The sequence below is a fragment of the Suricata suricatta genome, chromosome 9 (assembly GCF_006229205.1).
Source record: "Suricata suricatta isolate VVHF042 chromosome 9, meerkat_22Aug2017_6uvM2_HiC, whole genome shotgun sequence".
In the NCBI taxonomy this organism is placed as follows: Eukaryota; Metazoa; Chordata; class Mammalia; order Carnivora; family Herpestidae; genus Suricata; species Suricata suricatta.
Genome location: NC_043708.1, coordinates 89,310,413 through 89,337,212, shown reverse-complemented (window position 1 = coordinate 89,337,212; position 26,800 = coordinate 89,310,413). Strand labels below are relative to the sequence as shown.

At 37.3% G+C, this 26,800-nt stretch overlaps 1 protein-coding gene across 3 annotated transcripts in view; it reads right to left on the bottom strand.

Annotated features, from left to right (window-relative positions):
• USP8 (ubiquitin specific peptidase 8) overlaps nucleotides 1-26,458 on the bottom strand; it is a 71,448-nt gene extending 44,990 nt beyond the window's left edge. For 2 of the 3 annotated variants that reach the window (XM_029950801.1, XM_029950803.1), the window contains exons 1-3: nucleotides 26,307-26,457; nucleotides 7,899-8,061; nucleotides 5,120-5,264 (exon numbers count right to left, since the gene is read on the bottom strand). In XM_029950801.1, the coding sequence (XP_029806661.1) occupies nucleotides 5,120-5,264; nucleotides 7,899-8,002 (249 nt within the window). In that variant the 5' untranslated portion in view covers nucleotides 8,003-8,061; nucleotides 26,307-26,457. Of the gene's footprint in view, nucleotides 1-5,119; nucleotides 5,265-7,898; nucleotides 8,062-26,306 lie in introns of all 3 variants that reach the window. The other variant, XM_029950802.1, reaches the window with a different exon arrangement.
• Between the last annotated feature and the right edge of the window lie 342 nt (nucleotides 26,459-26,800).

Sequence of the window (26,800 nt, the reverse complement as noted above, 5' to 3'; positions counted from 1 at the left end):
TGCTGACAGTGTGGAGCCTGCTTGGGATACTCTCTCCCTGCCTGTTCCCCTCTTTCTCTCTCTCTCTCAAAAATAATTAGGCAAACTTAAAAACTATAGCTATCATGTGTCTATCTATCTAGCCTAAAAGAAGATCATGTTTGGGGGTACCTGGCTGGCTCAGTCAATAGAGCATGAAACTCTTCTCAAGGTAAGGGTCATGAATGTGAGCCCCATGTTGGGTGTACAGATTACTTAAAATACATTAAGTAAAAGCAGGTAATGTTTTGGTTAGGCTTATTCTTCTAAATAAAGACTAGATAAATTAAAAGGAGCTTCACTTTAATTTCAATAAAAGTTTATAGTTTTTTCAATATTGTATCAATTGAAAATTATAGCAGAAACTGTAATTACTTCTGTGCCACAATGTCCAGACTTTTGATGCAATATTCTCTTAACAGAAAACAGAATTTAGTAATTACTGTAAAGTTTCTCTCATAAAAATAAAATAAAAAACAAAAAATACCATGACTTATTTAATTTTTTGACATGAATTCATTAAAAAGCCAGCATAAGGGGTGACTGGGTCGCTCAGTTGGTTGAGCGTCCAACTTCGGTTCAGGTCATGATCTCACTGTTCATGGGTTCAAGCCCCACGTCAGGCTCAGTGCTGACAGCTAGCTCAGAGCCTGGAGCTTGTCTTCAGATTCTGTGTCTCCCTTTCTCTCTGACCCTCCCCTGCTCACGCTTTCTCTCTTTCTCTCAAAAATAAATAAAACATTAAAAAAATAAAAAGCCGGCATAAGCCTAGCCTATTGCTGTTTAAATGCTGAAAATATTGTTTGTGTATAGGTATACCCATTACAAACTTCCAGAAGACCCTTCCCTAATAACAGTAAGGTTTCCTGTCAATATTTCTCTTTCTCTGTGCTCTTAGAGCGCTACAGTTAAAGTACGAATATTTTCAAGTTTTCAATAGTATTGACAATTGATAAAATAAAAAGTAACATCCAATTCTTTTCAAGTTAACCCAAAGAAAATTTTCTCACTCCTGAACACAAAATTCAAACAACTCGAGGGGCGTCTGAGTGGCTCGGCTGGTTAAGCATCCATCTTCAGCTCAGGTCATGATCTCACAGTTTGGGAGTTCTAGCCCCATCTTGAGCTCTGTACTGACAGCTCAGAGCCTGGAGCCCGCTTCAGATTCTGTGTCTCCATATCTCTCTGCCCCTCCCCCACTTGTGCTCTCTCTCAAAACTAAATAAATTTAATTAAAAAAATTTTTTTTAATGCAAATGAATTGGGGTGCCTGGGTGGCTCAGTCAGTTGAGCATCTAGCTCTTGATTTTGGCTCAGGTCATGATCCCAGGGTCGTGGGATCAAGCCCTACATCAGGCTCTGTGCTAAGAGTGTAGACTGCTTAAGATTGTCTCTCTTGCTCTCTCTCTCTCTCTCTCCCCCTCCCCCTACTCCTGCTCTCTCTCAAAAAACAAAACAAAAAAGCCAAAAAACTAAATCTCATGATTTCTTAAGCAAAAAAGTTGACCAACAATATTTAGGAATAATCATCAAGAATGCCATGCAGATTTAAAAATATAATTCTAATTTTATCTAGACTTTGCAACCTAATATTTTCAATATTATTTGCCTTCCACTCCCTTTTAAGATAACCCTGAAAAAAATGTTCATAAACTGTTTTCAATGAGTAAGAAATACAATGTGTCATCTGCTAGTGATTTTGCTAAATTAATGTCTTATCTAAATCTGAAATATTCCCTCATGTACAATGCACAAGTGGGAGAGCTACAAGTTTCTGAAGAAGACTTCTGACATTACATTCTGCCACTGCCTGATTTAAAGGGTAAAATGCAGAAAATATCTAGTCAGTTAATTAAAAATTTTTTTTAAATCTTTATTTATTTTTGAAAGACAGAGACAGAGTCAGAGTATGAGTGGGGATGGGGCAGAGAGACAGGGAGACACAGAATCTGAGGTAGGCTCCAGGCTCTGAGCTGTCAACACAGAGCCAGAAGCAGGGCATGAACTCATGAACTATGTGATCATGACCTGAGATGAAGTCAGACATTCAAGTGACTGAGCCACCTATGCACCCCATCTAATAAGTAACTTTAACTAATTTCACATACTTGACGTGCACTGGAGATGTTGGACTAAATAAAATGAAAGATAGTTCTAAGGCAGAAGCAGATGTATCCCCTGGATGGAGCAAATGAACAACTGCAGTATATGAGCTAAAAGCCAGGGTTACCTGAGCCTTTGCAGGGAACTTCCTAAGCTGAGTAACAATTGCCACTTTCCCTTTGGAAATGCAATAGATACTCTGTGGGAATGGAAAAAGTTTCTTATCGATTAAACTGCACTCCTAACCTCAAGTTAAAAAGCAGTGGCAACAAATACACCCCCAATCTTCTCAAAGGAAAAAAGTAACTACTAACTTAGAAAAATACAGCAAAAAGTAAACAAAAACTGGCCCCACTACAACAGACAAAATGGCAGACACCAAAACTACTGAGTTATCCAAAGTTGCAACTCTTTCAAAGTATTTACTTCACTAATAAACACTTCTACACTTCTTTTTAAACCAATTCCACTTTTGGAGCACCTGGGTGGCTCAGCCGGTTGATCCGACTTTAGCTCAGGTCATGATCTCCTGGTTCATAAGTTTGAACAAGCCATGTTAGGCTCTGTGCTGACAGCTCAGAGTCTGGAGCCTGCTTCAGATTCTGTGTCTCCCTCTCTTTCTCAGCCCCTGCCCTGCTCATACTCTGTTTGTTTCTCTCAAAATAAACAAAATATTTAGTAAAATAAAATAAAGCAATTCCATTTTAATAGATGCCATAAAAACTATCAAAGAGCATGCAGAAATATGTTTGAATTTGGGCAGGCCACTGTTCCTGCTGATAGCTATGCCCAAGAATGTTTTAAGGACAGGACCAATCTTGCCATCTGTGGATAGGATTCACCTTGAAATGCAAGGGGCTACCTTCCCAAGGCTAGATCTAAATCCCTGAACTATTATTAGCATGACTTTGCTGGTGAGAAGAAATACCAGCAATGATTTATCACTATTTTTTAAAATTTATTTATTTATAACTTTTACACCCAATGCAGGGCTCGAACTCACAACCCTGTGAACAAGAGTCCCACACTCTATTAATTTAGCCAGTCAGGTACCCCTATTACTATTAAATCAAACGTTAAAGTCATCCCTTAACTAACATGCAAAAGAAATTATATTGGTGACATTACTCTTGAAGAAAAGTTATTTCAAAGAATATGAGAACTTTTTTTTTTTTTTTACTTCTGTAAGTCAGTTTAAACAAGGCAAGCCAATTCTACCACCAGTGAACAAAATAAAATCTGAACATTAATTTAAGAATCGTTTCTCCACCAGGTAAGAAACCTTTAAGCAGTATTTGACTACTATTGTCTGGCAGCAAGATTGTTACAAAGTAAAGGGAGAACCACCAAAACAATATCTTCCAATTTCCTTAGTGCCTATGTTCTTTTGCCTATTTCTGGTGCAAGTGAAATGCAACCATTTTCTCACAACATTTATCCTAGTCATTAACTCTCTCTACTAATTTACACCTCTCCTCCACTTCTTCCCTTCTCCCCATGGCTTCAGCAAAGTAGAAGAAAGGTACCTGCTCAAAGGATTAAAAGGAAAAGTAATAATAATATTGATAATAATAAAAATGGAAGCAATCAGTATTAATTGAACTCTAACATGATTATAATGTCATTCAAATATAAAATGCTGTCACATAAAAACAAGTAACTGACTCATCACTTGCTGAATGAAACAGAAAGATGTGGTGTGTACATGTAAACACACACACACACACACACACACACACACACACACTGGAGTACTACACGGCCATAAAAAGGATGATTGTGCACTGTATGACAATATGAATGGACCTAGAGGGTATTATGCTAAATGAAATAGATTGAGAAAGAAAAAACCATACTATTTCTCTCAAATGTGGAATCTAAAAAACATACAAATAAATAAACAAACAAAAAGTAGAATCATACCTGTAAACACAGAGAACAAACTGTCAGTTGCCAGAGGGCAGTGGGGGTAGGAGGATAGGGAAAAGGGGTGAAGGAGAGTGGGAGACAGGCTTCCAGTTATGTAAAGGATAAGTTATGGGAATAAAAGGCACAGCATAGGGAATGCAGTCAATGCTACTGAATTACTACGCTGTACACTGAAACTAATGTAACATTGTGTCATCAACTACACTCAAATAAAAAAGTTAAAAAACAAAACACACACACACACACACACACACACACACACACACACAAAATAAGTGACTGAACCTCAAATACTGAGAAAGTCACATTTTTCTTATTTTTTTTTAATGCTTATTTATTTTTGAGGGAAGGAGAGAATGAGAGAAAAGAAAGAGAGACACAGCATGAATGAGGAAGGGACAGAGACAGAGAAAGACCAGAATCTGAAGCAGGCTCCAGGCTCTGAGCTGTCAGCACAAAGCCCAATGCAGGGCTCAAACTCATGAACTACTAATCATGAACTGAGCCAAAGTTGGATTCTTAACTGACTGAGCCACCCAGGCGCCCCACATTTTTCTTATTTAATGCATGAGTAAACTGAATCCTTCCACTTGATTTGACGATCACTTAGCGGAACAGAAAACTGATTATGTGTCTATGCTGCTATAAACTTGTATTAATCCAGGCACTCATGTGGCTCAGTCAGTTGAGCATATGACTTCAGCTCAGAGCCTGGTGCCTGTTTCAGATTCCTTGTCTTCCTAGCTCTCTGCCCCTCCCCTGCTCATGCTTGCTCTCTCTCTCTCTCTCTCTCTCTCTCTCTCAAAAATAAACATTAAAAAAAAACTTACATTACTCCAAAGCAAATTAGGTATGTGCGTATAGTGTGAGTGTATCCACATGTATATACATATAAATTTGCAAATAATGAAAGTAAATATTTAGTTTGCTTTTTCTATCTGCAAAGGAGTTTGAACATGACGCTGCATAATGTGATCTAAATGTCAGTATTAGTTAAAACTCTCAGAGGATATCAATAGCTCTACTGTGCAAAAATAACAACATATAAAAATGCAGAAATAAAAGGTACCTGCTGTTGCTTGAAATCAGGCCTTTTTTTGATAAGATTATAAACAGTGACATATTTCATATATAGTACGTAGGCTCTTTCCTCATCACGATCTAATCTGCTTTCTTCTGCTGTCTTGAAGATCTTCAGGGCACTCTGTACATAACTTCGATTAGAGAAAAAGAATAATTAAAACACTTGACACGTTGGCAGGGGGCAGGGCGAGTCATGTGCAGGGTCTACTGAGTATCTTGATTATATGAATTTCATAATTTAGATTGCACGATTTCATTACTGGTACAAAATTAGATCTATGTCTGGGTACAACCTGAAAATTCCCCTGTCCTACAAATAAATACTTCCACTTCCTGATAGTTGTTTTTATACCACCAAACTATTCAAAATGCATTAAGTCTAGTTTTAAAAGAATTGCTATAATAGATAATCCTGAGTTAAGTGTTCCTCGGGCTGCCATATAATAGTCATACTCTGATTAAAGAACAAAACTCCGTACCATTTTTACTGCAATGGGGAAGGTAAAATCTTTATTACCTTAATGTTAAAATACTTTTCAGTTCTCCTCACCCTCTTCTAACTATGTTGTAAAAATCTCCCCTCCTAAAAATCCAAGAAACAAATTTAATAAAATAGGCATTTCTGCAAGAGAAATCCAATCATTTGGACTAAAGTTCTGGCAACCCAATTACAGTGCCAATGCTTGTATATAGTGTCCTTTATTAGTAATTTATTTACACAAAGCGGTGCTTTTGTTTCCTATATTTTTCAAACTGCTCCACAACTGCAAACATGGATTAATGATAAAATTGGTCAGGCCAAGAACACACAAAAGAACAGGGCCAAAGTGATCCTCTATAAGGACCATTTATTCAGTGTGGATGCCCTGCCTAGCATGGCATCACAGTCCTAGGACAGAGGTAAATCAAACTAAAGCTAGAGAGGAGATTCTCTAGAAGAGCTTAGGAGTAGATATAGGAGTCCTTGTGTTTTCTTTAAACTTTCACTCTGATGTATGTACATCTCATGGGCTTATATGTAGCAGATCAAGCTGAGATGGCTACAGTGCTGTTGTGAGTCCAGTGAAACGGCCAAAAATCCTAAAAGAATTCTAGCATTTAGAACAGTGCTGTGACATAGCAAGAATATGAGTTTGTGGTATTGAATTTAGGGAGTCCTTCTGACATACCACTTCCTTTGGGACCAGGTTGATCCCAGAGCTAACCAGACATTGCCAGAAAGTCTGGGTTAGCTCTGGGTTAATCTGTTTTACGACTAGGTAAAGATCTCTGAGAAAGCTTCAAGGTGGCTTTCTCTCTCCCATTGTTTCCTATTTGAAAGTCATTCAACAGAAGTTAAACAGCGCTTTCTCTGTCACGTTATCAATATTACCAACTTAGCTCAAGAAGTGGAACAATCCCTCTTATTCTTTCTGCCCCTGAAAAGATCTCCTTTTAAAGCCTACTTTGTCTGTAATTATGATGCTTAGATACAAGTTCGGGGGCGCCTGGGTGGCTCAGTAGGTTAAGTGTCCAACTTCGGCTCAGGTCATGATCTCACGGTTCGTAGGTTCAAGCCCTGCTTCCTCAGAGCCTCAGAGCCTCCGCTCACACTCTGTCTCACTCTCTCAAAAATAAATAAATGTAAAAAAAAAAGAAAAAAAAAAGAAATACCAGTTCATTTGGGATTTTCTTTCTTGACCTTCTTTAAAGTTCCTACTATTCTCTCCTCTTCATCCTTGATGTTTTTTCTTTCCATTTTCTGTCTATTTCCTTTAGAAAATGATTCATAAAGATCTCCCTGTGCATTCATAGGTTTCTTTAGATGTCTCTTTATAGGTTCATTTGGGATCATACAGATCTTTCTTTCTCTCTCTTTTTTTAAGAGGCTCTCATTTATGGAGGACCCACAGAACACCTCTTTTCACCCTGATTTCTAAAATCTGCTTGCCCCAAGTCTAGGATATTTGGCTGACTAAATCCATCTTTCTTTCTGAAACTCTTATTTCTAACTCTATAATAATGTAGTAACTTCATTAATCTCCAAATCTCCTTTGTCAGTCAAAATTAAAAAGCTTGCTATTGCCTTTTGTCTCTTAATGGAGATAAAACTTCAAGAAGTTAACAATTTTACTGATAGCCCATTTTTAGCAAAATTACTTCCAGTTGATATCAAAATATCTGGACCTCTCCTTCATGAAAATATTTTACATCAGGACAGATACTGTAATCATTATCAGTAAAATATCATCTCTAGCCTCTACCTCAGCAGGTTGATAGACTCCATGTCTTCAAAAATAAAAAACATATATATATAAAATAAATCATTAGGTTGAAAGGCCATGTCAAATTGGCACAAATCAATATTATGTTGAATATTAGACAAAAAATACATATTTCTCCTCTTTTAATCAAAGACTGTGCTAGGAACATACATTACATGTGAAATATACAAGGATAAAAATGATCTTTAATTAAGAAGTTATTTCTGCATTGTTTTATGAAAAGACATTAACTGTGGCTGAATGAGTTTTGTAGAAACCTTGTAGTCTTTACCTCTTAAACTCATAATCTGATATACTGTCCAGAGAATAGAAAACATGCATTTTATCAGAATGTACATACATTCTGCCAAGATAAAGAACCTCTCTAAGGAACTCTTATTCATGTGATGATGCCATTTTTCAAATAAACTTCAAATTGACTATTCCTCTAATTCATTTAATAATATGGAAATGACCTAAAAACTAATATATGGTTAAGTAAAACCAGCAAAGAATACATACTTCTTCGTGCTTATTTTCTCTGGTTTAACTTCTGTCTTCTTATTGAGGTCTTTTAGTGAAGAACTGAGGTAGAGTTCTTTAGGAACTGAAGCCACAGCAGGCATGATGAATTATCTTTACTTTCCCACTTTCACAATGGATGGTGTACTTCATTAATTCTTTTCTGAAACAAAACAAATGCAAATAATTCCAATTAACAGAAAAGTCCTAAACTATATCTTTTGTTAAAAGAATTAATTTTAAATTATCTTGGGTATGAATTCAAGATATAAAGGGCATCAATAAACAATTTTTTTCAAGTATTCATTAACTAAATGAATGATTGTTTCTATCATTTTGCCTTAATTATTAAGAATCTTACCTGTCAAAGGAATTAACAGAGTAAACACTTCTATATTTTTCCAGCATTAAGTCTGCATTAATGCATGGATGACAAGTAGAAGTTTCATTTAGAAGTATCTCTCTCTCACTGATAACAGCAGTTTACAAAAGGACACAAGTTGGGGGTGGGGAGTAAGTAGGGTCACTTCATACAGAGCTAGGGATATATAAACGGAATATACCCAAGTACTTTGGTTTATTCTACAAAGGTCTTTGATGCTTCATTACATTCTTTGTTCCTCGTACACTCTGCTAAATTCTGATTAGAAGATGAAGCAAGTAGTGAACAAAATGAAGGTAAGAGGAAGAAAAGCTGGGTATGTTATCAATTGTGTGTGTATGTGTGCATGAATGCACATAGATAGGGCAGATCAGGAGAGCACAACAAATGAGGAGTTTCGGCAAGATCATAAGTGTCACCAAATGAGAACTTCAGAGGAATCCAATTAAATTTATATAATGTCTTCTGCTGTGAAGAACTAATTAAAATTCAAATAAATACAGGCATACCTTGTTTCACTGTACTCCATTTTATTGTGCTTCTGTTTTTTACAGACTGAAGGTTTGTGTTGACACTGCATCATTTTTCCCACGTCTGCTGACTTCATGTTTATATCACACTTTGATAATGATCACAATATTTCAAACTTTTTCATTATATTTTTTTACAGTGATCTGTGATTACTGATTACAACTTGCTGAAAGCTCAGATCATGGTTAGCATATTTTAGCAATAACGTATTTTTTTTTTACTGACCTTTTAATTTTGATTGCATTATAGTTAACATAGTGTTATACTAACTTCAGGTGTACAACATATTGATTCAACAATTCTACACATTACTCAGCGTTCTTCATGATAAATGTACTCTTTACTCCATATTACATATTTCACTCATTGTCACCACGCCCTTCCTCTCTGGTAACAACCAGTTTGCTTTTTCTGGTTAAGAATTTTGTTTCTTGTGGGGCACCTGGGTGCCTCAATCAGTTAAGTGTCCAACTTCGGTTCAGGTCATGATCTCGTGGTCTGTGGGTTCGAGCTCCACATGGGGCTCTCTGCTAACAGCTCAGAGCTGGAGCCTGCTTCAGATTCTGTGTCTCCCTCTCTCTTTCTCTGCCCCTCCTCTGCTCATGCTCTGCCTCTTTCTCAAAAATAAACACTTAAAAATTTTTTTAAATTAATCTGTTTCTTGGGTTTCTTTTTCCTTTGCTTGTTTGGTTTCTTAAATTCCACGAGTCAATACAGTATTTGTCTTTCTCTAAAAATTTCGCTTATGTTCTCTAGTTCTATCCATGTTGTTGCAAATGGCAAGACTTCATTCTTCTATATGGCTAAATATCTCATTATATATATAAAATGTTATATATATACACCATATATGATAAATATATAACGGGTTTTATACATATGCATATATATGGTATATACATAATATATGCCACTTCCTCTTTATCCATTCATCTACCAAAGAATACTTCGTTTGCTTCCATATCTTGGCTATTATAAATAATGCTGCAATAAACAAAAAGGTGCATATGTCTCTCTGATTTAGTGTTTTCATAGTTTGGGGGTAAATACCCAGTAGTGATTACTGGTTCATAGGGTAGTTCTATTTTTACCTTTTAAGGAATCTTCATATAGTTTTCCATAGTGGCTGCCCAGTTTGCATACCCACCAGCAGTGCATCAGGGTTCTTTGTTGTCACATCCTTGCCAACACTTGCTTCTTGTGTCTTTAATTTTAGCCATTCTGAAAGGTGTGGGATGATACCTCATTGTAGTTTTGGTTTGCATTTCCATGCTGATGACGATGAGTGAAACTGAATATCATTACATGTGTCTGTCGGCCCTCTATAGGACTTTTTAATTTTAAAAAAATGTTTGTTTTTGAGAGAGAGCAAGAGCACAAGCAGGGGAGGGGCAGAAAGAGGGAGGCAGAGGATCTGAAGCAGGCTCCGTGTGAGATTATGACCTGACTATGACACCCAGGTGCCCCTAAGTCTCCTTTAAAGAAATGTTTGTGTCTTCTGCCCATTTTTAAACTACATTATTGATTTTGGGTATGGGGTTGTTGTAAATTCTTTATATATTTTGGATAGTAACCCTTTACTGGCGATGTCATATGCAAATATCTTCTGCCGTTCAGTAGGTTGTCTTTGTTTCTTTCACTGAGCAGAAGCTTCTGATTCTGATGTAGCCCCAAGAGTTTATTTTTCATTTTTTCCCCCTTTTGCTTCATGAGATTTATATAGTAAAATGGTACTATGGCTGATGTTAAGAGAAATTAATGCCTGTAATCTCTTAGGATTTTTATGGTTTCAGATCTCACATGTAGGTCTTTAATCCATTTCAAGTTAATTTTTGTGTATAAATAAAGTGATCCAGCTTCATTCTTTTGCATGTAGCTGTCCAGACAGCTCAACACGATTTGGTGAAGAGACTGTCTTTTTCCCATTGTATATTCTCGCCTCCTTTGCCGAAGATTAACTGACTAAATAATTGTGGGTTTACTTCTAGGTTTTCTGTTCTGTTCCATTAATTTATTGTCTATTTTTATGCCAGTATCATACTGTTTTGATTACTACAGCTTTGTAACATAACGAAGTCTGGAATTGTGATACCTCCAGTTTTGTTTTTTCTTTTTCAAGACTGTTTTGGTTACTTGGAGCCTTTTGTGATACCATACAAATTTTAGGACTGTTGTTCTAATTCTAGTTGCTATTTTGACAAGGATTGCATTAAATCTGTAGATTGCTTTGGGAAGTATAGATATTTTAACAATATTTGTTCTTTGAACCTGTGTGCATAGAAAGTCTTTCCATTTCTTTGTATCCTCAATTTCTTTCATCAATGTTTTACAGTTTTCAGAGTACAGGCCTTTCACTTCCTTGGTTAAACTTATTCCTAGACATTTTGTTGTGTTTGGTACAACTGTAAATGGAATTCTTTTCTTAATTTCACTTTCTGCTGCTTCACTATAAGTGTACAGGAATGCAACAGATTTCTCAACACTGATTTTGTACCCTGTGACTTTACCAATTATTTTATCCGTTCTAGTACTTTTTTGGTTTAGACTCTAGGGTCTTCTATATACAGTATCATGTCATCTGTTAAGAATCAAAGCTTTACTTCCTTTTTACCAATTTGGATGCATTTCTATTTGTTGTCTGATTGCCGTGGCTAGGACTTCCAGTATTGTGTTAAATAAAAGTGGTGAAAATGGACATCCTTGCCTTGTTCCTGATCTCAGGGGAAAGCCTTTCAGTTTTTTACCATTAAGTATAATGGTAACTGTGGATTTTCATAGGTGGCCTTTATTATGTTCATGTATGTTTCCTCTAAACCCATTTTGTTGAGGGTTTTTGTCATGAATGGATATTGTTCTTTTTTAAGTGCTTTATCTGCATCTATTAAAATGATCATATGCTTTCTATTCTTTCACTTACTGATGTGATCTATCACAGTGATTGATTTGTGAATACTGGACCACCCTGGCATACCAGGAATAAATCTACTTGATCATGATTTTTTTTTTTTTTAATGTATTGTTGGCGTCAGTTTGCTAGTATGGATATATTGACCTGTAGTTCTCTTTTTCTGTAGGGTCTTTATCAGGTTTTGGTATCAGGGTGATACTGGCTTTACAGAATAAATTCTGAAGTTTCTCTCCCTCTTCTATTTTTTGGACTAGTTTGAGAAGAATGGGTATTAACTCTTTACATGTTTGGTAGAATTTGCCTCTGAAGCTGACTGGTCCTCACTTCTGTTTGTTGGTAGATTTAGATAACTCAATTTCCTTGCTGATAATCAATCTGTTCAAATTTTCTATTTCTTCCTGCTTTAGTTTTGGTAATTATATACTTCTAGGAATTTATTCATTTCTTCTAGGTTGTCCAATTTGTTGGTATATAATTTTTCATAATATTCTCTTATAAAGGTGTTTGCATTTCTGTGACGCTGGTTCTTATTTCTACTGTTTCATTTGTAACTGTTTATTTAAAAAAAAATTTTTTTTGAGGAGTCTGGCTAGAGATTTATCAATTCTGTTGATCTTCTTAAAGAACCAGTTCCTGGTCTCATTGATATATATATATATTTTTTGGTGTTGTTTCTATGTCATTTATTTCTGCCCCAATCTTATTATTTCCTTCTTTCTGTTGGTTTTAGGTATGTTTATTCTTCTTCTAGCTCCTTTAGTTAGGTAAGTTTAGGTTGTTTGAAATTTTTCTTGCTTCTTGAAGTAGCCCTGTATTACTATACACTTCTCTCTTAGAACCACTTTTGCTGCATCTCGAAGATTTTAGACTGTTGTGTTTTCATTTTCATTTGTCTCCATGTAATTTATTTCTTCTTTGATTTCTTGGTTGACCCTTCATTGTGTTAGTAGCATGTTATTTAACCTCCATGCAGTTGTGTTCTTTCCAGACATTTTCTTGTGGTTGATTTCTAGTTTCATAGTGTTGTGGTCAGAGAAATTGTACAGTATGACTGATCTTCTTGAATTTGGTAACTTGTTTTGTGACCTAATATGTGATCTTTTGTGGACAATGTTCCATGTGCACTTGAAAAGAGTGTGTACTCTGATATTTTATGATGTAATATTCTGAATATATCCAGTAAATCCCTCTGGTCCACTGGTCATTTAAAGCTATTGTTTTCAGTGTGCCGGGTTGGCTCAGTGGGAAGAGTACGTGACTCTTGATCTAAGATAGTGAATTTGAGCCCCAAGTTGGGTGTAGAGATTACTTAAACATATAATTAAAAAATAAAGCTGTTTTCTTAATGATTTTCTGTTTGGATGATCTGTCCATCCATGTATATGGGGTAATAAGGCCCCTTTCTGTTATTGTAATACTACTGATGATTTCCTTTATGCTCGCTATTAACTGTTTAATGTATTTGGGAGCTTCCATGTTGTGAACACTAAATATTTACGATTGTTGTATCTTCTTGTTGGGTTGTCCCCTTTATGATTATATAGTGTCCTTGTTTGTCTCTGTTACAGCTTGTGTCTGTTACAGCTTGTCTTAATGTCTATCTTGTCCAAAATAAAAATTGCTACCCTGGCTTTCTTTTGACACCCATTTACACGATAAATGTTTCACTTTTAATCTGCAGGTGTCTTCTGGTCTGAAATCAGTCTCTTGTAGACAGCATATTGATGAATCTTTTTTTTTAAAGCACTCCGTCATCTTATGTCTTTTGATTGGAGCATTCAGTTTACATTCAAAGAAATTGTTGATAGATTTGTATTAATTGCCATTTTGTTACTTGTTTTGTGGTTGTCTCTACAGATTTCCTCTGATCTCTTCTTCTCTTGCTCTATTTCATGGTTCAGTGGCTTTCTTTAGTGACAAACTAGGATTCCTTTCTCTTTGTTCTTTGCATACCTATTACTGGCTTTTTATTTGTGGTTACTATTAGGTTTATATATGACACCTTATATATACTGTAATCTACATTAAGTTGAAGACTGCTTAAGTTTGAAGCCACTCTGTACTCCTCTCCTGCCCCATGTTTTAGGTATATGGTGTCACATTATATAACTTTTTATTTTATGAATCTCTTAACTAATTTTTACAGAAACATTTATTTTTACTGTTCTTGTGTTTTTTACTTATCATACTCTCATGGTCTTTCCTTTCCACTCAATGAGTTCCCTTAATATTTCTTGTAGGACTGGTTTAGCACTCATGAATTCCTTTAGTTTTGTCTGAGAAACTCTCTCTCTCCTTCTCTTCTGAATGCTAGCCTTCCTGGATAGAGTATTCTTGGCTGCAGATTTTTACCCTTCCGCACTTTGAATATATTAAGCCACTCCCTTCTGGCCTGCAAAGTTTCTGCTGCAAAATCTGCTGACAGGCTTATGAGGTTTCACTTGTATGTAACTGTCTTCTTTTCTCTTGCTGCTTTAAGAATTTTTTATTACTACTTTTTACGACTTTATCTACTATGTTTCATGGTATGGACCTCCTTGCATTGATCTTTTGGGAAGATCTCTGTGCTTTCTGGACTTGGATATCTGTGTCCTTCCCTAGTTACAGAAGTTTTCAGCTATTATTTCTTCACATAAATTTTCTACCACCTTTCTTCTTCTTCTTCTTCTTCTTCTGAGATCACTATAATGCAGATGTTATTACATTTGATGGAGTCAGAGATCCCTACGACTATTCTCAATTTACCTAATTTTCTTTCCTCTCCTTTGCTCAGCTTCATTACTTTCCATTACTCTTCCAGGTCATTAATTTGTTCCTTTGCTTCATCTAGTCTGCTATTTATTCCATCAAGTGTATTTTTAATTTCATTTATTGTGTTCCTTTGTTTTTAATGTTTATTTTTGAAAGAGACAGAGCATGAGCAGGGGAGGGTAAGAGAAAGAGGGAGACACAGAACCCAAAGAAGGCTCCAGGCTTCTGTGCTGTGCTCTGAGCCTGATGTGGGGCTCAAACCCACATACCCCGAGATCATGACCTCAGCTGAAGTGGGACACTTAACCAACTGAGCTACCCTGGTGCTCCTCATTTGTTGTGTTCTTGATATCTGGTTCCATTTTCTTTGTTAAGTGTCTCATTTACTGATGTACTCCACTCTGTTCTCAAGTCCAGTGAGTTATCTAAGTAATCATTACTTTAAATTCTATAGCAGGCATATTATATCCATTTCACTTAGGTCGTTTGTTGTAGTATGGTCTTGTTCTTTCATTTGGGACATATTTCTGTCTCCTCCTTTTGTCTTTGTTTCCCTTTGATAAAAAGGTAAGCCACATCTCTCGCTTTTCACATTAATGGCCTTATGAAGAAGAGGTCCTACAGTGTCCTGTGTTTGATGCCCCCTATTCCCCAGGGCCTGGCTCTTCAGGGAGTGCCTCCCCAGTGTGTTGTGTGTGCTCCGCTGTTGAGAACCTAGCCTCTTTTTCCTTCAATCCAGTTGTCTGCAGAGGCTCTCTTAGCCTGTTGTGGGCAGTGCTTGATCCCCAGGGTAGGTGGGGCACATTTTAACAAGATGTGTGGTAGTCTGCTTGCAAAATGAGATGTGTCACTGCCGCCAGTGTAACTGAATTCCCACAAAATGCATGGGTCAGGAGACAAGGTGTTGGTGGGGTCTGTGCCAGTCTTCTGGGGGAGGGGGCCTGCAGTGCCCAGACTGAGCCAAATGCAACTGGAAAGTGCAGATCTGCCAAAGTACAGAAATCAGGCTAGTGATTGTTGACGCTATGCTGGTTCCTGCAGGTGGCACTGTCTCTATTCTGGGGGGCAGGGGAGGGAAAAGGTGTGTGCCAGCTCCTTTGTTCCTGTTGGGGTCTCCCTGTGATCCCTGCCTACCTAGGCCACACTGAGGAAAGTACTCTCTTTCTGAACATCTGCCCCCAATGTTTTTCAAATGGTTGCTTCTTGGCTGTATATTCATGGGCTGTTTATTGTGCTGTCTCTTTAACGTTGGGGACTCTACATCCTAATGCCCTCATGGCTAAGAGCCCTGAGCCTGCTGATTTTTTAAAATCCCAGAATTTAAGTCACACTGGTTCTAAGAACTCACAAAATGCAGCTCCTTTCACTTTCAAAGCAAATGTTATAGGAAAATTTCTCCCCTGTGTGGGTTCCCTGGTGTGAAGTCTGTATTTGACCCTCTCACCACCAGATCCCTCCCCACCACAGACAGCTGCAGTCCATTTTGCTTTCAAACTGCGTCTTTCTGGGCGGTTTACACTGATGTGAGCGTTATACAGTAGTAACCCTGGGAAAAGGTGAGCTTAGGATTCTCCTACTCCACCATCTTCCCAACCAGCAATAAAGTATTTTTAAATTAAGGAATATAGTTTTTAAGACCTATGCTATTGCACACTAGACTATAATACAGTGTAAACATAACTTTCATACATATTGGGAAACAAACAAATTCATTTGGTTCTTTTTATTACAATATTTGTTTATTGCAGTGGACTAGAACTGAACTCACAATGACTCCAAGGTATGCCTGTAGCTACAGTAACGCATTTAAGAGACTGTAACTTTTCCCCCTATCATTTCTTTTCACTACCTTAACGCTCTTCCTTTTATCATTTTACTTTTATTAGATGAGTGGTCATCAATGAACATTAACCATGAAAAGCTGAGTAAGGTACAACTTAGGGGGAAAAAGGCATCTGTTCACTTCTGTAAAACTCCAAAGGCACCCTGATTTGCTTTGATTATAGTCATGTTTTATATTAAATACTAATATTTCGTGATTAAAAAAATCCCTTCTAACCCTGTACAATTAACCCATTGCCTTAGTCACCAAACCTAGCTATTTTTCTCTAAGTTAGTTTTATAATGCTCATGTTTTACCATCTTATATTTGCTCTATGTATCTACAAACACATGTTTAACCAAACACTTGACTTGGTAGTTTCTGATCTTTGCATTTAGGAACAAGTCTCATATAGGAAGTGCTTTCAACACTTCTCTTTCCACCTGGTGTTCTGTCTAAAGCAATAGTGATAGGGGAGGGGGAAAAAAACCCTCTGGACCACACCATCATTCCCAAATGGATAAAAATCGTTAAATGTCCTTCTAGTTAGGTATCTAATTCATCAACAATTCATCATGAAAACAGCTAAGTGCACCTGTTCAGTAAAGAGTCTGACAGGGATCCTCCGGAGGTCTTCACAATTACAGAGACTACAGCATTATCTGAGTATTTTAACTCACAAAAGACAGTTATATGTTAAAGATATAAGAGGTATATAAGATGTAGTCCTTCATGTTCCAGGATAAACAGTTTAACCACAGAACACCTTCTCATCCCATACCCACCACATTCTCACCTCCCGCCTATCCCCCCCAACTCAGAGTGAAAAAGCAGGAATACATATAACACCCTTTGTATAAAGTTTTTATAAAGACAGACAGGAAATTATAAACATAAAATTCTGTATCTGGGGAGACAGACAGAGGATGTAATCAGGAGGCACATACAATGTATCAGTAAGGTTTTATTCCTCAGGTTGGGTGGCATCAAAGGTGATCATAAGGTAATCATTTTATTGTCATGTTTTATAACATAAAAGAATGTAAGTAATGTACTTTATATTTCATAAAAAATTTTAAAGAAAGCAATTAACTATGAGTTTAACAATGCAAATATTAATAAAAATGTGCAACTGTATATAAATATGGAAACACCTAGACACATGAAAGGAAGTATGGGTGAAACAAACACAAAATATGTTATGTTTGAAAATACTGATTAAAAAATATATTTGGAATATTGGAAGAGCCTGATATATAAATCTTTTAGAGTATAGCTTCCATACAGTGGTGAGAATGGAAGCAAAAGCATGAATATTAAGGAATAAAGAAATGGAAACACACTGTAGATTACTTTAAAAATAAAAAGCTCGCAATAAAGAATGTTGGGACAGAATGGGCTGGTGCTCCAAGAACATGATTTCTACTGAAATATAAGCAACACTTGAGGAGAAATACATTTGACTAAAGGAAAGCACAGTAAAGGAAAGAAACTAACTCTTCAGGAGGGTGTTTAAGGAAACTTATGGCAGAGGGCAGGGGACACCGGAGCTGGGACTATTAATGAGGCCAGAAGACGTTAGATAACGGTAACAAGAGCTGTTGCTGACTTTTCTGCCCTCAAGTAGCTCAGCTAAGACCTTAGTCTTACTTAACCAACAGAAAACAAACATCTGCTCCCCGGATACAGGCCATCTCTTAAAATGTAATTCCCCAAAAACCCACTCACTTTTTGCTGATGATACTATTAAGAGTACTAAGACAGGGACTACGCCAGAGTTAGGTAGAGTAACCAGGTACCCGTCTGACAGTATCTGTTTTTCCAATTTGGTCTTCTATGTGGGTCCCAAGTACTAGTGGTCTAAACACAGAATATATGTTCAAAAAGTCAGATAGAGTCTAGTTGTTGATTCATGACAATTAGGTTTCATGCCTGGAAGAAGAAGGCTATTGATTTGAACTTTCTAAAATTAAGGACTAGAAAATATTCTCAGTTGCTTCTGTTTTTCATAATTACCTTGAAAGCTTGGATCTTTGAAAGACAAATAATATAAAAACTACATATGTTACCTAGGCAACTTAAAATAGTAAACCTTAGCTATCTCAAGATTAAATTCAATTCAAACATTCACAGATATCCTGATGTATAAAAGACACTGTGCTAACAAGAACTAAAAGATTAGATGTCATCCCTTTCCTCAACAAGTTTATAAAAAATAATGTGAAAGAGAAAGCTGTAAGCAGTAGTAATACAACATAGTAAAATATCCAACTATAAAGAGTTATACACAAGGTACAATAAGAAAAACTAAAAAGTAAGATTAAGCAAGAGAAAAGGGATCTTGGAGAGACACCATTTATGTGAATCTTGGCAGGAGAAGGCTTTATGAGGCTATGTGAGGGGAAAAAATCAAGAAAGTGAAGAACATCTTTAGGAACTAGCTGATATAGGGAATGAATAAAAACCTACCACTAGACAGGAAAGCCTGAGAAAATAGTCTGGGAACAGAAAATGGCAGGCCTTGAAATGTCACATTAAAGCATTTACTTTGTTTTCTAATGGTAATAGAGAACCATAAGGTTCTGAGGAAGAGAGTTACATGATCCAAACTGACAACACTACAAGTTAGGTTTTAAAAGACTGGAGATAAAGAAGACACTATTAACCTATGATAATGATCCTAAGGAAAGATGATGAAGGTCAGAACTAGGGCAGGAGAGACGGAATGGAGGAGGGAGATACAATAGACACTGCAACGGTAGAATAACGGAGATTGGCTAACAATTAGATAGATGGAGGGAAAGTGCTGTAATAAGATTATGGTGACAAAGTTTTTTCTCAGGGTTTCTGGGAGAAAGCTTGTATTTTTTAAAGTGAACTTCTCTGCCCTTACTCGATTTTTTAAAAAGATTTTATTGGGGCGCCTGGGTGGCTCAGTTGGTTAAGCCTCCGACTTCAGCTCAGGTCAGATCTCACATTCGTGGGTTCGAGCCCCGTGTCTCAGGCTCTGTGCTGACAGCTAGCTCAGAGCCTGGAGCCTGCTTCCAGTTCTGTGTCTCCTTCTCTCTCTGCCCCTCCCCCTCTGATGTTCTGTCTCTCTCTGTATCAAAAATAAATTAAAAAAACATTTAAAAAAATTAAAAAAATAAAAAGATTTTATTTTTAAGTAATCTCTACACCCAATGTGAGGCTCAAACTTACAACCCCGAGATCAAGAGTAGCATGCTCTACTGACTGAGCCAGCCAGGCACCCCTGTCATTTGATTTTTGAGAATAGCTGAAATAAGAAAAAAATGTTCTCTAATAATGTCATCAGAGGAACACAGTTGTTTTCATTTTCATTCACAAGATTATATAAATTATGCTGTCAAATTAGATGCCTGGTATTAAAAAATACTTAACAGTATTACCTTAATTGCTGTTTCAGTCTCTACAAGCATACATTTCTGCAGAAGCCAAAGTACAAGGTAAAGGGTATTTTCCCTAATCAAATAAGACAACAAACAAGGATACATGCGCAACTTAAATCTATGTGAAATTTAATGTGTTAAATTCTTGATAAGTCATTCTGCTACATTTTGCCTTTAAAGAGATTCTAAATAGACTGGCATAAAATAAATTAACTCCAGTATGACTCGATGAATTCAGTTATGACTAGTTTTAAGACCCTCATGCCTCACAAACATGCAGTGCTCATGATGATGTGATGAGGCACAGACAAAAGCCAGCCTTAAGGATAAGATTTCACTATGAAGAGAGAGAAAAGAGCGCATTCCTAGAAGAGAAAACCACCATGAACAAAGACACAAAATGAGGAATTAGTATGGGAAGGCAATGAGAAAAATAAGGAATACTATAGGGATTACAAATCCTTCTCAATTTATGTCCCAATAAATCCACCATAAATTGAAAATATCATTAAGTCGAAAACACATGTAATCGACCTAACCTAACAAACATCATAACTTAGCCTAGCCTACCTTAAACATGCTTGGATCACTTACATTAGCCAATAGTTGGGCAGAGCCATCTATCACAAAACCTATTTTATAATAAAGTGTTAGATATCTCATATAATTTACTGAATACTCTACTGAAAGTGAAAAACAGAATAGCTGGAGTGTATCACTTGTTCACCTTCACCATCACATGGCTGACTGGGTATTCATGTTCACTGCCACTGCCCAGCATCCTAAGAGAATATACCACATACTGTTGCCTGGGAAAAGATAAAAATTCAAAGTCTAAAGTATGGTTTCTATGAATGTGTATCACTTCTGCACCATCAAAAAGTCGAAAAATCCTAAGTCAAACCATTGTAAATTGGGGACCATCAGTGCTGGGAAATTATTAGACCAATGGATTGCATGCACATGTCTTCTTCACATGTCACTACTCTGACACAGTAGATTCCTAGCGCCTACCTCAGTCTTTACGGTCAACACTTAAAAACTGCTGGCTAACAATAAATTATATTAGGTAAGGAGATGGAGTCATATTATGGAGAACTTCTGAAGCCATCAAGAATAGTTTATATTTTATTCAGCAGGCAATAAACCAGTTTTGTTTTTTGAGAGAGAAAGAGAAGGAGAGGGAGAGAGAAGAGCAAGCAGAGGAGAGGGAGAGAGAGAATCTTAGGCCCCAACATGGGGCTCAATTTCATGACTGTGAGACCATGACCTGAGCCACAATCAAGAGCGGGATGCTTAAGCAGTTGAGCCCCCCGGGCACCTCTAAACCAGTTCTTGAAGGGAAAAATGATATCTCAGGGCGGGTCAAAGTGGGACTATACAAGATGGATTTGAAGGAAACAAAAACAAGAGAATAATACTTTGGATAAGAATAACTAGCAGGCCATTGCAAAAGAGAACACAAAAAGGCAGAAACATGCTTTTGTAACAACCTGAAACCCAAAATGTTCTCTTGTGTACACACACAACACAACTCAAAGAATGGTAGTGCTATTAACAACGACAACAAAATGAATGCTGTAGGCTTAACATCAGTTTATCACAGCATTTCTTAACCTGGGCGCTACTCCTAGTTTGGACCAGATGCAAGTTTGTTGTGGGAGGCGGCTCTATGCACTGCAGAATATTTAGGAGCATTTCTGGCCTCTACCCACTAGATGCCAGCAGTATTCATCCCCATCCTGTTGTGACAACCAAAAATGTCTCCAGACATTGCTGAATGACCTCTGGGGGGCAAAATTACTCCCAATGAGAACTACTGATTTACAAGAAATTTTGAACATGTATGCAAAAAGAACATCTAAAGATGCCTTGATAGAGATATAAATATGTAATTAGAGATTCGGTCCACAGAGATACCAGACAACTATTAAATCAACTATTAAGGCATCAGTGCTAATTTTGATAATCCCTATTGTTTTGGGAGGTAACAAAGTATTGACACTTAAATGATACATTATTTAGGATATGGTTTATAATAATCTGATTTTTATGAGATGCCTGGGTGGCTCCGACTTCGGCTCAGGTCATGATCTCACAGTTTTTGAGTTTGAGCCCCACATTAGGCTCTGTGCTGACAACCTGGAGTCTGCTGCTGATTCTGTGTGTCTCTCTCTGCCCCTCCCCTGCTCACACTGTCTCTCTCTCACACAGAAATAAATAAACATTAAAAAATAAATAAATAAAATAATCTGATTTTCTTCACTTTTATGTATACTTTAAAACTTTTAATAGTTTTTAAAACACAGATATCATTTATACTAGTAAAAAATCAGGACAATGAATCAACAAGGAAATATGATCTTGTTTCTCTATAACTGACAATATACTCAGAACCTGGTTGGGAGGAGTATGAAAGGGAATGTTCCTAAAAGAGGAAAGAAACAGCCTGAAGAAAAACCAGGAAAGTGCAATATCATGAAAACCAGAGAAAAAGAACTTCAAAGAACTTTAAGTTCTTACAATGCTTAAAAAGAAAAAGTAAAAAAAACTAGTCCTACTTCTGAAGACTGACTGTATAAATTGACTTCTATTTGGCAAACATTTAGAGTACCTACATCTATTCACGGTGCCATGTCAGGAGCTACAGGAAATATAAACACTATACCTCCTAACAAAGCTTTACCTTTCAAGATGAAAGATACGTACACAACGTTAATACAAAGCAAAGAACCATCATATAGGTACTAACAAACCATGCCAAAATCTGTAAGTTTTATTAAGACTAATCCTAGAAAAAATCAGAAGGGTGTTTTCTGTAACAGGTGTCTACTTACATTTATAACCTTAATCCATTTTATACATCTTCTCCCTCTTTATCTCCTTAATTTTTTTAGCATATGCAAGAATAGATGAGCAGGGAACCAGATAAAACGTAGCATGTACCAAAAACCACCACCAGCAAAAACGGACATGCATCTCAATCTTAGCTATAGAATCACCTACAGAATTTTTTAAACTACTAATCCCAGAACTCACTCCTAAGTGGTTGTATCAGAATCTTACAGCATGAAACTCTGCATACAGGTATTTTTTTAAAAGCTCCTCGGGTAGGGGAGCCTGGGTGGCTCAGTTGGTTGAGAGTCCAGCTTTGGATCAGGTTATGATCTTGCGGTTCGTAGGTTCGAGCCATGTGTCAGGCTCTGTGCTGACAGCTAGCGCAGAGCCTGGGGCCTGTCTTCAGATTCTGTGTCTCTCTCAAAAACAAGTAAAACATTAAAAAAAAATTAAAAATTAAAAAAAAAGGTCCTCAGGTAAATTCTAGCATGTGGTCAAGACAGATCCATGGATATAAATAAAAGGATATAAGCATGTTGCTAAAAGCAGTGAAACAGTATGAAGATGGCAACTAGGTTCTAGTTGATATCAACATCTTAAGTCTTATGATTTACAATCTTTAAAATTATGAGAAATCATTTTCATTTTCTTTTTTCTTTCTTTCTTTTTTTTGGAGTTTATTAATGAGAAAGAGAGAGAGAGAGAGAGACAGACAGACAGACAGACAGAGGAAGATAATCCCAAGAAGGCTCTGCACTGTCAGCAAAGAGCCCCACATGGGCCCCAAACTCATGAACAGTTGAGATCACAACCTGAGCAGATCTCAGATGCTTAACTGACTGAGCCACCCAGGTGCCCTTAGAAATCACTTTCATTTCTAAAATTATGTAACTAAGAGAAGAATAATTAAAATAAAATCTTCAGGATTCCTATACCCACAACTTTTTCAGGACTAATTTGTTTTGAAATTGGTATTATAACATGTAACAATTTCATTTATTAGAAAGACATGCAGGTTTACATAATTACTGGTTATGTTTTAGAGAATTCAAGATTAAGAAAAACTAAGCTGCAATGTGTTACAGGAGACACTGACATTATTCACTACAAATGAGTACTGTTTTACCTGAATCAGTATGGTAATAAATATGGAATTTTAAATAAACTTAATAGAATACTTCATCATTTACTATATTAAGTTTTATGTTACGGAAGCACTGTAGGTCTTGGTTTCATTTTCCATTTATCATCACATGACTTTGAGCAAAGTCCTTAAATCATCCCAACACCACCACTGCCATTACTCAGTTTACTGTCATTTACAAAATGAGAACGATTCATCTGCTTCTACAGAGTTCCATAGATATCAAGTGAAAAAGTCCTGGGGTGCCTGGGTAGCTTAGTCAATTAAACATCTGACTTCAACTCAGGTCATAATCTCGTGGTTCATGGGTTCGAGCCCTGCATCAGGTTCTTTGCTGCCAGCTCAGAGACTGGAGTGTCTCCCTCTCTCTCTCTCTCTCTGTCCCTCCCCGCTCATGCTCTGTCTCTGTCTCTCTCTCTCAAAAACAAACAAACTATATATAAAATATTTTAAAAAAGGAAAAAGTTCCTACAGAGAAATGCTTTGAAAATTATAATGTACTGTGAAGATACAAAGCATTATGGTTAAAGAAATCAGAAGTGTACCTTATTCTGCATCTACTATTAAATCCAAACATTAGTTTAATACAATGTTATCAACAAAATTATGGTAGGTTACAGACGGCCACAAATTCTTTGATATTCTTTCCTCCAAAAAAGGTAGGCTCCTATCATCTGGTTGTGGGAGGGCTCTGACTACTCTAATATAGAGTGCTGGAAGCAATGCTATGCCAATTTCTGGGTCCAAGCTTTAAGAGACAGCTTCCACTTCTGTCTCTTCAAATACTTGCTCTTCAAACTCAAACTCCATACTGTGAGATGGCCAAGCCACACGAAGAGGCCACGTGCAGGTGCTCCAGATAACACCCCCGGCTGAACTCCCAGCCAACATCAACTGCCATCCATACGAATGAGCCATATTGGATATCCGGCTCAGTTAAGCTTTCAGCTGACTCCAACCTTAGCTGCTTATCTGACTACAAATGCATGAAACTCTTAAATGAGAATCAACCAGCTGACCCCAGGCAGCCCAGAGAAATATAACAGATAAAACACTGTAGTTCGAGGCTACTTTGTTTGGAGTAATTTATTATGTAGCAATTGGTAATTGGAACTTTAACCAATAGTTAAAAAAAAAAATGCTTCCTTAATTATATCTAATTCGGTTAGCAACTCATATTTAATGGACACACTTCCCCCTTAATTGCTACAAAAATAATTGCAACTTCATGGAGACAAGTCATAATGAAAATATAATGCTAGGTATTTTAAGGGGAAAAAATCTAATATGCTGGATTTTCAAACTTTATGAAAGACATTTTGGATCTTTCCCAGTATGTTCCTATTACTAAACAAATGACCATAAATGATGATTAATAAAGGTCAAGTGAATATATACAGTTAAATGCTAGAAAGACATTTTTAAATGGTTTTTTCTCATATATTGTTTTCTTAAAGAATATATACCTACATACTTATGTGCAATTAATGAATATTTATGTCATTAACAACAAGTTGCTGTTTTACTATTATAGGAATGTTACTATCTAATTTTAAAGATGCACCTAATGTGTCACAAAGGGATACACATTTCAAGGCAGCCAGAGCAGTATGATAAAGGCAAAACATAACCTACACCACCTTTGAGACAAACTGGTCCAGTACTGTGGAGTTAAGAAACTATCTAAATCCATCAGGAAAGACATTCGATAATGAACCTTAAACAGAATCTGCTGAAATGCAAAAATCTGCTTACATAGCAAAGCCGCAGAGCAAGCCAAGAACAGGTGCCGTTCCTTAACAAATATCACTTGATATTTTTAATGCCCCCAGCAAAAGATATACAAAACCAAGACTGCTTGTAGATTGAGTAAGGGTAACATCCCTTTCATCTGAAACCCTCAAGGTGCTTAACAAATATTAAATTCCTTCAGGTAAATATTTTGTGAGTGATTAAATGACTTGCTTCAAGGTCACAGAATGAACTGGAGAAAAGAATTAACCCCAGAAGTGTGGTCTGCAGCTATGTATAAATGAACATCAGTGCGATTCAGAGTTCTGAAATTTCCAAGGTGGAGTGGAGGTGAAATTAACTTGTCCTACAACTCCAGGAGGGAGGCCACACTTTCGCAAAGAAAAGCTTTTATTTGGGAAAGTCATATTTTAACTCTGATGAGCTTATAGGTGCTTTAAACTCATACTTGGACTTCACTAAAACCAAGTTTGACTGAGACACAGGAGGGACTGGGAAACACTGAGAGCTTATATTAAAGGCCTGGAATTGTAGCTCAATAGCAGAAAAAAAGAAACGGAGGCCAGAGAAAGGAGGTCAAAGTCGGATCTAAGTGTCGAAGAAGAACAAGAAATGGTCACCTCTAAGATCGGAAAACCTGAAAAAAAAAAAAAAAACTACACCAAACTCCCTGGGTAACACTAGATAGGCGTCGGGAAAGATTCGAGGTCGGGCCCTCCCTCTAAAAGCCGATTCTACGTTCGGGGTTGTTCCACCCCTCTCTGCGGACAGGACTTGTCTCCCAGGTGACCAGCAGCTGGTGAAACGAAAGGGTGTTCAATGCAGACAGCTTCGCGAGGTATAAAGGCCAGGACCCAGACCCACACTCACCGTGGCGCCGGGAACGCTTGACTAACGCCGACCTCCTCGCCAAAGGCCCATCTTCCATCAACTCGAGGAAGAATTAGCCTTAGCTAGCCCGACGGAAACCAGACCAGCTCATCCCCTTTTCCCAGTTTGCACTGCGTTGCGACGCGTCGCGTCTCGGACGTCACGGACGGGAGGGGCTGCACGCGCGCGCGCGCCCGTGGCCGCTTCCTCTTCCGCAGTCCTGACCTTACTAGGGCGGAGGGAGGGCTAGTCGGGGGAAGTTTGGGTTTGGCGGTAAGGGCAGAGCCCAGGCCGGACTGAGTTTCTGTGAGCTTGCCCGCCCATCCCCTGTGCCCTGCATTTTGGGGGCCTTGTTTAGTTAGGTGTTACTCGCTGGTGTTACTTGCATCATGGGCTTTGCGGCGGAGGAAGCAGGGGACCTGTGCTTATTACCTACATATTTTACTCTTCAGATTGGAGATTTCAAATAGAAAAGGGGTTTGAATCCCCTCAAA